This window comes from Prorops nasuta, unplaced genomic scaffold (assembly GCF_024137725.1).
Source record: "Prorops nasuta isolate Cenicafe-Biocafe unplaced genomic scaffold, Cenicafe_Pnas_1.2 PNAS00014, whole genome shotgun sequence".
Taxonomy (NCBI): domain Eukaryota; kingdom Metazoa; phylum Arthropoda; class Insecta; order Hymenoptera; family Bethylidae; genus Prorops; species Prorops nasuta.
The window spans coordinates 6277142-6290071 of record NW_027116811.1 but is presented as its reverse complement, the minus strand read 5'-3'; the positions used below and the strand labels follow the sequence as shown (position 1 = coordinate 6290071).

At 41.6% G+C, this 12930-nt stretch overlaps 1 protein-coding gene across 5 annotated transcripts in view; it reads right to left on the bottom strand.

Annotated features, from left to right (window-relative positions):
- Sarm (sterile alpha and armadillo motif) overlaps window positions 1-12930 on the bottom strand; it is a 50619-nt gene that overhangs the window by 19581 nt on the left and 18108 nt on the right. For 2 of the 5 annotated variants that reach the window (XM_066735184.1, XM_066735181.1), the window contains exon 1: window positions 6895-7298. The exons of 2 other annotated variants lie outside the window; for them this stretch is intronic. Coding sequence is in view for 1 of the 3 variants with exons in the window: in XM_066735181.1 (XP_066591278.1) it covers window positions 6895-6975 (81 nt within the window). In the remaining 2 variants the exon portion in view is untranslated. Of the gene's footprint in view, window positions 1-525; window positions 683-6894; window positions 7299-12930 lie in introns of those variants that run through there. One more of the 5 variants, XM_066735179.1, reaches the window with a different exon arrangement.

Below are 12930 nucleotides of genomic sequence, written 5' to 3'. Positions count from 1 at the left end.
TCTCGAATGGTAATAGTCAGCTGTTTAAACAATTGTTACTCTCATGGCAGAAAATTGGCAAGTTGCAATTTTAAATGGAAGCTCGATTTTTTCTGCTGTATCGCGAAAAATTACCGAGTGAGAAAGAACGAGAAATTAATTTGTGCCATTTTTTTTTTGCAATTTTATTTCATAATTTGTATACGAAAGCGGAAACGACTGGTTCACTTCCGGCACGAGCCCGCTTGTTCACCTAGTCACGTGGTTTCCAAGAACTTACATGCATCTTTGGAATGAAAATGAGCGAGTTAAGGGCAAATTAGCAAAAAGGGGGAGATAGGAAAATCGAGCCATTTTCAGAAGGCTATTATCACTGTAATAGTATAATTATATCGAGAAAAGAAATTATTTAAACGTTTCTCATTCGATACTATACCATATATCAATCATTGGAATAAGATTTTCCAAAAGATTGTCACTGAAAGTGAAATCATCTAAAAAAACAGAACAGCCACTCTTTAAATTGATAAAAAAAAATTTATTTACACGAATCATTCAGGGCAGTATATAAAATAGACGTTGAATAACCACATCGAAATACGTTTTTCGAGACACTCGGTCCGAGCACTGACGTTGCTCGTGGATAAAAAGCTCGGTCGGCGCTTTAAAGGAACACGGATCCGACCGCAGGGTGGGGGATTGAGAAAAACTGGTCCCGGATGATTCGCGTGGCGCGAAGAGAACCGCGTGACTGGCACGAGAAACGTCGATGCCGGCGTCTTAACGCGAAGTTGAGAAACGTTATCAGCGTAGGTGGCGGGCGATCAGCTGCTGACGAGTCAGCCCGGTGGAAAAGTGGAGGGGGGAGTCAGTCTGGAGGAGCCCAATTGACGGTTAATCAGCCTTACGACTACCAACGACTTCTTCCTTGAAAACGATGATTCACACCTGTTTGGGAGTGGGGGGGGGGGGGGGGGAGTATCTTTCTAGAACGTAAACACACAGAATCTTATCCTTTCCTCGTTTGCACAGAGCCAACTCTCCACTCTACCAATTTACCACTTTTATTTATCAATTATTATACATATATATATAATAAACATGCAATTATCCATCACATTACTGATTATAATCATCAATATTGTATACTCCTTGGTTTAAATTATATTTATAATGATACACAGGCAAACATATGCATATTCGTTAAATGTTAATTCTCCCAGTATAGAAAATTCAATAGTTTTTTTTTCCTGTTTCCGTTAGCTGGAACTCGATGGATCGTAATTTGTTAAATTAGAGTCTTGTAGTACTAGGTTTGACGTCATTCCCCAAGCTGAATGATCTCCAGTGGTTGCCGGTTTTTACATAGCTCGGTCAGCCGATGAACGAGCAATCTCGGACTTAATAAGGCAAAGGCGCCTCGGCGCGGAGTGACATAAGAGAGAAAAATTGAATAGCAATATCTATCGGATTCCTGGAAATCGTGATTAATCGACTTTCATTATCGCTAATGTCGATCCGTCCATCCGTATCAGGCAACATACAAAAGATTATCCACTCTCTCTCTCTCTCTCTCTCTCTCTCTCTCTCTCTCTCTCTCGTGCTTCGTTTTTTGTCAACTCCCAATTAACTCCGCAGCTGTCTATTTACTCTGAGTCAAGTGATTTTTCGAACTCGATGCTTTATCTCCGAAACTCATTTGTTTACATTTCTTATCGAGCACTCGAATTTCTCGGAGTTTCGCTCGAACTCTATCCAATGGTTATTCGAAACTCGTTTGATTATTTTTTGGTGAAATTTCGGGTTAATTTGACGAATAATTATTCGGTTGTTGATTTGCTAATTCATTCGAGTTCTCGAATGAACCTGATGGGATGAATATTCGCTACTCGCGCACTCAATTCGTCGAATGAATATTCCTCACTCCCTCGGTGATTCGTTCGAATTTTGGATCGACTAAGGATGATTAAGATTGGACAAAAACCTGTGTGAAATTTTCTCGAATTTCGCGAAGAACTCGAAACTCGCCGAGTAATTCGAGTGCCGACGAGGGTTTCGAAGCGAAGGGTATTTTTTTTATTTAACGAGCCAGGGTTAATTTTAAGCCACCGAGAGAGCGTTCTGGCGTTGCCCCTTTGCGAATCTAAAAATGGATGCTCTTCGATCGCAGGACGGGATTAACGGATTGGCCCCGAAACAGTCGCCATGTTTATTTTCAGAGAGAGAGAGAGAGAGAGAGAGAGAGAGACTACTCGGGGTGCAAAAGGACGAGTCTCGTTACGGGAGAGATCTCTCTTAGCCTATCGAGAATAATTCGACGAGACTAAATCAGGAAACGAGTTGGATAACTCAGTCACGCGAATTCCTAGAGGGGAAGACTATAAATAAACCAGCGCTGTGTATCGACTATCTCGAAGAAACTGATAAGGAGAGTGAATCACGCTAAATTCATTCACTCGTTAACAAGTGAATAAGCGAACGTGTGACTTTTAGCGTTACGTGAGAAAATCTACCGAGATAAATTGTTGAAAATTGTATTACGTCGGTAAATATTACGAGCAACCATTTACAGGAGATATTCATCGATATTCATCGTGTATTATGCAGGATGAACGAGGGAAAGAATGGTGGTGATTGTTACATGCATATAGTGACGATAGGAGGAACAAACGAGAGGAAAGGTTGTAAGGCGAAAATAAAAACAGATGTTTCGAGATGTAATGGGGAAGGTTGATTGAGTTAAGAGAGGGGGGAGGGGAGGGGGTGAATGATTCATCAGACACATAACGCGCGGATATTTGATAACGCACAATGCAGACACAAGAGACTGCGGTATCGTAATGCGAACGACCTTGAACTTCCTGCTGGAATGATTCACGATTCGTTCATTCATCCGACGGTTCGTGTTCATTCATGCTAGGCGCACTCGAGCGTGCCTCCTCTCCACCTTCCAGGAAAGAACTCGGCGATCGCATCGCTGTGACGCGAAATTCCTAAAAATGGAATCTCGGTTCTCCATAATTGTCCGTTCTACTCGATCGGAGAGGTGGGGGTTGGACGGACAATTAGGCGACATCTACGAGATTCCCGGAATTCAGCGACATGCTCGGTCGCTTCGCGAAATTTTCGCCGATGTGAGTTGTTGGCCTACAAACTGAATTTCTGGGCGGAACGAGAGGTGTTTGAAGAAATTCGGTTGAGTCATTGAGTGGCACGCTCCTGCATAAAAATGTACGGGAGGAAAGAGGGTTAGGAGGGGGGAGGAGGAGTCCGGGGTTCTCGTACCACTGGAACCCTTGGCGAATGCCGGATGAGTCACGCAGGAATTCCAGTCGTCAGCGCGATCAACGATCTCTCTCCTCCTTTATCTTCCCCTCGTTTCAACGAGACACTCTTCTCTCGCGCAGAGAACCGAATTTCTCGAACGATTGCCATTCCCACGCGTGACCAAACGCGTGAAAATTAATAATGACCCAGTTTCGAGATTTAGAGTGTTACGTGTCAAATTCACGAGTGTTGAATGGGGCTCGTTCATCGTGTTCATCAGGATTGTTTGTCAAATACTCGAAAGCCTTGCGAAGGTTTTTTAAACAAATTTTGTACACGTGTTAATGATGGATAGGTTTCTTAATTTTTATTCTTTGCCCTTTATTGAATTTTTTCTTATAATGAGAAAACGTGTGCAGGAGTTGTGTTACTTGAAATGATCTAAACAGTGAATAAAAATCTGTTTATCTTTGTGACTGCGAGTGTTTTTAACAATTCTTTATGATATCTTTTTGAAGCATTTTTTGGTCTGCTTTGAAAAAGGTCTTATGCAATAACATGATATCTCTTACAGTTGCAAAGATAAACAGAATTTTGTTCCCACGGTCTGGGTCATTTTAAGTGGTACACCCTGTATATGCACGTCTTTTATCACTTAATTGCTCCAGTACAGCAAAAAAAACATAGCTCTTTTTTTCATAAAAAAAAAAAAACACTTAAAAATTACCACGCTATCTTATATCTAATCATTAACATTCTTGTGTAAAAAGGAAAAAAGAGTAATGATGAATCAAAATACAAAGTCGTGACGTTACCAGTTTCTGCCCGTAAACTACATACGTGCCAATGACAAAGTTGCAGTTTGCACGTATCACGTTACGTAATACGTGTTAAATTTACGTGAAAAAATTGCAAACTTTGTTGTAGGAAAGGTCAAGGGCAATTTTTACGAGGTGTACGATAACTTTCGGGAGAGTTGGTATTCCAGAACTTGATCCTTAAGGATTCAAACACACACACACACACACACACACACACACACACACACACACACACACACACAACGTTCCACAGGCTCGAAGTTGGCGCCGTGTGTTTGGATTAGACGCCTACGGATCGTCGATAACGAGCAATTATCGGGTAGCCGGTTAATATAAGCTTAACGATATACAAATACGAGCCTCTCGAGAATTTTTCACCAAGAGTCCTCTTCTCCTTCCATCTGGCGCCAATCCCGATAACTCTGACGCACTTTAATCACACCAACTTTGCTTCCTTAACTATTTCGCACTATTAGAAAAATTAACTCTCACCTCTAAAATGAGGAAAATGTTTCCTCATAACGAACAAAATCATCGCGTCAACGGGTTTTCTCAACTGTTGCAACGAAAAATTGTTCATTGCTCGAAACGTCTTACTCTCGGTGCACTCGCCAAAAACTCATCTCTCGATAGAATTCCTCTAAAAAAAAAAGAAAAAAGAAAAAAGAAAAAAAAACCTCCTCTAGAAAGGCACCAGCCCGATCCAACGCAATTGGCTCTGGAGCTTTTTGCAGGAATTCCATCAGCGTTGAGACGAGAAATGGCACCGGAAAGCGAGAATTTTCGCAACGCTGGTTGTTATCGGAGGTCGTTCGGAAAATATCCAACGTGGCGAGCGTATAACGGGATAAAGGTTAGGGTCCAATTAAAAGTGGCAAAAAGCGCATTTACACTCGTAAATTATACGAGGCTCGAGAATATAGCAAGCTCGTATCGGAGCTCCAATCCTAAGCCCCGCAAGCGCTCGACCATTTGGATATTTTCAGTTGCTCGCATGCCTGGAGACCCCTCGACTCTTACAGAGCCACTTCACACCACTCGAAATTCCATCGTGAAAACTGGACGATAAAAAATTCATAACTGGTTCAACGAAGAGTTTAATAAATTAACGAGCGAGAGGCTCACGGAGGAATGAAGTAACAGTGAAATCCGGAGAATTCAGAGTGACTACAAGCATCACCGAGGTTCTCCATCGACTGTTGTGGGAGGGGGGGGGGGGGGGGAGGACTCGAGCAGAAAGAAAGAGTGGTTAATTACGTTCCTCAAGCTCGAATCGCGCTGGCTTTGGTCAGCGTCTGATGAGGATTTATAGAGGAAATCGTTGATTGAACTTAAGCCGTGGATTCCTAGCCTCGTTCGTCCGTCTGCTCGGTTATTTCGGTCTTCCTCATTTGCCAATCGACTTATTTTTACCTACGGAGCCCGCAAACCGATTGGAAAGATTCCTTGTTCCTCGTCTTTGAATCGGTTGAATTTGCGGGCCCGCGGCGTTCCATCGATTAACGTGGAAATTAATCGCTGCCACTCTTGCGAGGCGAGAGTCGTCTCTCGAGCCTCGCACGAGCGACGAAAATGTTGAAACAATCGTGGAGACTCGTCCGTTGGATAATTAAGGCTCCGGAGAGTCTCCCAATTGTCTCTTGGCGCGCGGATAAGCGCAGATTAGGCACATCCGGTACGGAATGAACGAATGTGAATTTTCCCTTTGTTGATATCATTGTTTTTCCAGAGTTCTTCGCACCGACCACAGGGTGAGAATGAATAAGACACTTTACGCTTTTCATCGGCCACGTTAATGTCAATATTCATCCTGGGTCAGACACGAAACATCCGTCTGGTGAAAACAATGCCGTAGCACGAGTCTCGTTTTATTATTCAATAATTCCACCACTCCTATATCTTTATCTCTTTCTCTATACATATATATATATATATATATATATAGATCCTATAACATCCAACCAATTGTCCTCAAGCTCACCAATGAACACCTTTCGTAATTGACGTTAATAACGTTAATCAAAGCGTTTGGATAAACATTGGAAAATGTTTTATCCTTGGTCACACAGTGAGGACAGGATGAATTAATGGTAGGAAAATAAATATAGAGGAGGTATAGAGTTTTGCTAATGAGAGAATGGCTGTTGCCAGTGAGAGAGGCGATTTCCTACGTGGAAACAACGTCTAAATATACGCCAAGACCTAAATTCTAAACTGCGTCCTCTCGAGAGTCAAAGTGGACCCAAAATCGACAAGACGTTTCTTGCACATGCAAGGAACGACCAATCGATGATATTTCAGCGATTGAGCAAACTGTAGATTCTTCGAATCCAAGGACAAATCGCTGGAGAATCCATCGGTTTTTAAATGGATCTTTCTCGCACGAGGAATTTGCGTTCATGTAACGCACGAAACTTCAAATCGAAAGGTGAAAAAATGAGGAGAAGCAAAAGTTGCACAACAACACTCGCATCATATCGTGATCTGGCTGGTATCCAGAAAGTGAAATTCACTTTTATCGCAGATGCAAATCCTGGTCCGTCGATCCCGGAAACGAATCTTGATTTTTCAGCGAGCCTCGTTAAAAAAAGCAAGCTCTGGAATTCCAGTAATTACCATCGCATGGAACCACGGAGGTTCCCGTGTCTAATTAAAAGCGATAATAAAGCGATTGTAAAAACAGCGCAACTTCGATTTCACTACGCGATAAGGAGGTTAGAATTCGTCCTTCTTCGTATGTAGCACTGACAGCTAGGAAAAATGGTTCTCAGGAGGAATAGAATTTTCTGGAAAGAAAGGAGAAGGAGAAGAAAAAAAAATGTCTTACCTTGCTGTGCAGTCCCGAGAAGAAATTACGCCGTGGAGTGGAATACGACGACATGTTGATTTTATTTACAACCATCGTCATTGCAAATCCACGAAAAACTCGTTCCCGCCACGCGAAATGCACAAAAATTTCGCGCACTCCGTCTCTTTCTGTCGTGTGGTAAACAAAGAAAGGGAACGCTGGACGAGCCTCGCACAAAAACAAACAAGTTTTTTTTGTTGTCAAACACAAAACAGTGGATCGCGTTCACTGAGTTTTTTCGAGTTGCACGACCTCATGCTTGATGGCAAGCGAAGAGATTTTCGAAACTCTAGTGAAATTCTTTCGAAGCAGCAGTGGTGAAGGAGTCGGAGGAAAAACACATTTGTACGTGTTGCCAGGCGAAGCTGCGCGCGCCAACTGACCAGTGCGCTGTGCGGCGCCGCGCGGAGCTTATAGCCCTGCGATTCGCCGCGCAACGACCAATTAGCGTCCGCCCCACCCGACCAATCGGAGCACGCCGCTGCTGACCCGCCAACTACGAATAAAAGCGCTCGGATAAATTAACCTGAATAAAATCCCATCGAAACGCGATCTTTCCAATAAACCCCCACCTTATATTTTACAGTTTCCACGCGTTTATTTTTATTCGTAATTCAACCAGAAGAGTAATTGCGATGTAAATAAGAATATAATTCAAGATTTAAAAATCCGATTAAACGTTATTAAACTTTACGACTTTATTAGGTGTTGTAAAATAGATTTTTGCATTCAGCGACCTTCGAGCCGAATGGAACGGATCTATAAAGTGAAGAATAGGTAAAAAGTGGGGGATAAAGAGCGTGGATTGGATGATAACGATCGTGGTGGGAATAAAGAGGCTGGATGAGTCTCTCGAGGTGCAGAAACTACAAAGCGATAAGATTCCCCATTTAAGTGGGATGGAAACTGCTCGGCCTACGATTTTCTTCATTTTTTTGTTTGACCCCTCGGTATTCGAATGATATATCACCGTGGGCAATCGGATAATCGACATTGTACAGTCATTGAAAATAATTTTCTGCCACCGAATCATCATCTTTTCTTTTTTTTACACCAACTCGATTATCCTTTTCCTCTGTTCCACTGTACGAGCTGGCCACCTTAATCTATCGTCGATTAATCGTGCCGGCATCGCGACATCCTTGGCATTAATATTTCTCTCGCACAATTGTTATTGTTATTATTATAATATAATTATTATTCATGAGCATGACAATGGGCGAAAGATAAAACGTCAATAAATCTTTGACGCAATTAATGTTGCATCTCGCCTCGATGCAATTGTGCAATGACTTATTTTCACGTCCATTTCCTGCTTTTCATACGTTTCTCGTCCTACTTTTTCACAATGTACATATATATATATATATATATATATGTTTTTTTTGGATGGGAAACGAGGGGGAGTAGACTTTTCCGACCAATCGAGAGTTGGACGAAGAGCCAGGGGCGATTCTAGGTGTGGATCGGTGGATAATCGGTAATAAGCGGATTATGCAAGTTTTATTACGCCGATATGCGACTATAATGGAATAAACAATCCTCGCGGAACGTCCCTGACACGAATATTACCCGTTTCGGGATAAATTCTCAAAGCATCGGCTTTGATCGACTCGATCCAAGCCCGACGTTTCGCATTCGACGATAAAATTAAAACTAGACAAAAAAACCAACCTCTCAGCGATTTCGGAAAATTGTGCAACTCGATCCCTAACGGGGTCAAGGATTTTTCCAGGAATTCCGAGACCAAGCGCTTTCTTCCAAGGTCAAATATTCTCCAAATTCCACGAGTTTCATCATTTTTCTCCCTTTTCCACGAATATTGCGACAGATTTCCAAGAGATTTTCCAAATATCATTATTACCGGAAAATCGTCTATCATTTGGATTTCGGATTCGATCAGGAGCATATAAGTGTCGATATAAAATATGGTGGAATCGCGGGAAGATTTGCGATCCTATACGATGAGAGCGAGCGACGACCAATTAAAAGGTTCAACTGTTCGAGTCAACGGAGTCGAGTATAAGATTATAGTCATTCGAGCTTGTATCAATGAAGAGAAATTTGCGAAAATCTGCAAAAATACGAGAGACACTGCGTTCGAGAACCAAAAAAACAAATGATTGAAAAAAATTGCAATAACGGCAAACTTTGTATTAAAAATTGTTCAATCGTTTTCACATTTCCAAGAATTTCCCGAAAAATTACCAAGGAAAATGCTTGTGAATTTTTCATGCGAGTCAGAGAGGTTCCTCGAGGAATTTTGCGACAGGTACCGGTCTGGGGGAGGGGGGGGAAGGATTCTTCCCACGCGAAGTCGACTAGAAATGCGCAGGCGATGATTCAGATCGAACCGGTCTACGATGAGATTACTCATTTCGCTTCCAGAAACGTTGCACCTTCTTCCCCGAAGTCCTATTTTCCTTCGTATACATTTTTTCCAACAGTATTACTCATGCCCTACCTTCATAAAATCCTCAATTTTCCTGCTGAAAATTCTGCGACAATTTTCCAGTCGACTTTCCCACTGGATTTGGCTTTCCAGAGGATTGTCGCAACAAGCATGGATCGGCAGGAGAACACCCGAAGAGGGAAGCTTCGAAACGAATTGATTTTATAGCTGGGAATGCGAAGATAGAGTTTTATGATGATTGGCGGAGTCTGGGATGAAGGAAAACGAGTGGGAAACGCGTTGAAACTGGCGGATAGAATTTTACGATGATTGTCGGGAGTGTGTGATGAAGGAAAACGAGTGGAAACGCGTAGAAACTTGATTCCAAATGGTAGGGGCTAGACGTTTCTTGCTCGTCTCGCAATTAGCCCGGCTAGACGCGAATTATAACCTAACCCGACCTGACCTGACCCAGCTTAACGCGACCTGGCCTTTCCATAGTCTGGCCGACCAACGCTTCCCCATCATTAAAAAAAATAAAATCCACTTTTCCCGGAGGGATCGTGGCCAGGATGCAGCGAACAGTGCCAGGAACGTCCCAGCCACCAATACGACACATTGCCACGATTCAGGAATTTTCCTGCCACCAAATCGATCGACGATCGATCGACCTCCGTTGAACCCGGAAAACGCGCGCGAGGTACGTCAATAATTACAGTAGAGAAATTCCAATGGCGCGTACGTACGTGCAAAAATGGAACTGTGCGACGGTGCACTTACCCCCACCCCTCGCTCTTTCCGCTCGTTTTTTCACACCCAATCGACGATTTTTCTGCTTACCAACTAAATTTTCGATTCCAGCGAGGGATCCTCGTGATACTTCTCCTCGTCGATTCAGGTTAGGTCGAAAAAAATTCAAAAAGGGGCGTGGCCTCCGATACAGTCTGCGCTAATGGGAAAATCGTTAAAAGTGATGCGATTGGTGAAAAGTTTCTTGGCCACAAATTGGCGGGAAAAATCGTTTTAACGAGATAAATCGACGAGTTAGCGGTGCGCGGGTTAGAGCGATAAGAGGAGTCCAGTCGACTTTTAATCGAAACGAGAGACTGGCCGGCGGCACGCCAGTGAGAACCGAGAAGAGAGAATCCTCATCCTCGACCGTCCAGTATCTCGATCCGGCCGATAAAATCAATCTCGAGAATAGATTGGATCGGTTTTTCACGGGCTCCTCTCTCGCGCGCGCGCGCACGCACGCTTGGCATTTCCGGCTGGCTCGGAAAAAGCTGAGAAACCGGCCGAGAGCCGCCACGCTAATGACGTATTTGTCACGTTCATTGAGAGACTTTGTCTTATTTACTTTGCCACCCAACGTGTTTATTGCTCTCCCCCCCCTATTACCAGCATACTTTTGCCCGTTTAACCCCGTACTCCAGATCGCACACAAAGTTTCCTCCCGCTCCGAGAGTCTGGACGAAAATTAGCGACCAACTGGAGAGATGAGATATATATCTCGATCACGAGTCCCTTTGCAGACGATCCTAATAACATTTCAACTTGCAACTTTTTATTGATTCATTCGCAAGGTTCGTTCCTTTTTAAAGTGATTTTTCTACATCTTTAAAGCTGATAGATCTCAATGATGTTAAATCTTTTAGGTAAATGAAATATTTCTAATTAACCAGAGTGTAAAAATTCTATTTCTCCAAATTTCTACAATATACTTTGTATCTTTTTGATCGAAGGTTCGATCAAAAACCACACAATTTACTTTCTAATTATCATTTATAGCAAAGGAGATAAAACATCTTCATCGACGACATCAAAAAATCACGTCAACTTGAAAATCCACAGGAATTAAAAACTCGAAACTCATTACGCGAGACTACGTCCACTCGACACTGCGAATGAGCGAAGAGAACCTGTCGTTTTATTTCTCTGATGGACATTCGAGTATGTATGCGTGCCTTATCATTCAGCTTTAATAATAATTACAGCGAAGCAGCAGATGTTTTGCCTCATTAAAGTAATTTTCTCGGCGGAACGAGGCTTGCGAAAATTTAGTGGCCCTGGACGGTCGAGCAGGAGTCGGATATCTCGAGTGTGCTTCCCTGTTTAGCCACTCTTAGCGATAATTAAGCTGCGCAATTTGTCTGGGCGCCGTTTTAACGTGTAATAACAAGGTTTCTGGTGGTGGGATGAAACGGGATCCCCCCCCCCCCCCACTCTCTCATTTAACCATATATACACGAGTACTCGTGCCTAATTGTATCCTTGCGCCATTGTGCAATGTGGATACGTCTTGGGGGATCCCCCGGTATATCCACAAAAGGATGATGGATTCGAATCAGGTGTCTGAAAGGATCCAGACAAACCAGTTTCTTCAACGAACCGTACAAATTTCATGCGTTATCTCAGAATGAGAAAAAATATTATCCCCATTACCATTAAAAAGCGATATTAATAATCATTATTGATCGACGCTTCTTTTTTCATGGATTTTCAGTGAGTGGAGCCTCTTCAAGGTGCAAACGTAACTTCCAATTTAGCACGCAACGTTATATATATATATTTCCCAGATAGCACAGGAGCATCCTTTTAGTATTATAAAATGTATCTATCTTTACGTAGTCAAAATTGTTCTTACAATGCGCGAAAAAGCATAGTAATATCTTGTATACTTTAGAGAAATATATGGTATTCATATAAAGCAAAGAATGCAAGTACACTGATTTTATACTAATATAGGGAGAAAATAGGAAACTTTGTTTAAATACAATAAGTGTATAAGAATTAGTGTACTTGTATTCTTTGCTTTATACGAATACTATATATTTCTCTAAAGTATACAAAATATTACCATGCTTTTCCGCGCATTGTAAGAACAATTTTGACTACGTAAAGATAGATACATTTTATAATGCTAAAGAGATACTCTTGTGCTATCTGGGATATTTGTGTGTATACGTATATATAGGGGAAGGTAGCCGAAAGCGGGCCACTTAAACTTTGTAGATCAAGAAAACTGCGTTTTTAATTGATAATCAAACATTCTCGGTGTCATTAGTCAGGGTAATTATCTGACTATAAAGTATAATAAAACAATCAACAACATTTAATTTCATAATTTTTGTTTATGCGAAAAATAAAAAAAGTGTTTTTGACCCGTTTTGCCCCATAAGTAAGCCTAAAGCGGGTCAGTCTTTTGGGCAAAGCGGATTACCGCTATAATAAACCATACAAATGTTATTAGATACATAAAAAAAAAACAAATTTTAATATTTGACTTTATGTTATAATTATTTTATCAAATTTTAAGTTAATGGAATATTAACATTAACATGAAGTATATTATTGAACGAAGTTTCTAAGTTTAATTTCATTCTTGGCAAAAATTACAAAAATAAGATCCTCGACCAGAGTAATTTGCAACGCATATTTCAACAATTCAATTTCTTCAGCGTCATTGAATACCCTATGAAATCTACCGAGCTTTTTTTCACAAGTTCCCTTTTTTGATATATCTTTGTAAAGTGGAGTATAGTTTATATTATATTTTCTTGAGGCGGTTCTAATAGAACTTTTTTACTTTCGTCCATTGCCTTTTGCATTATGTCTTGACTCCA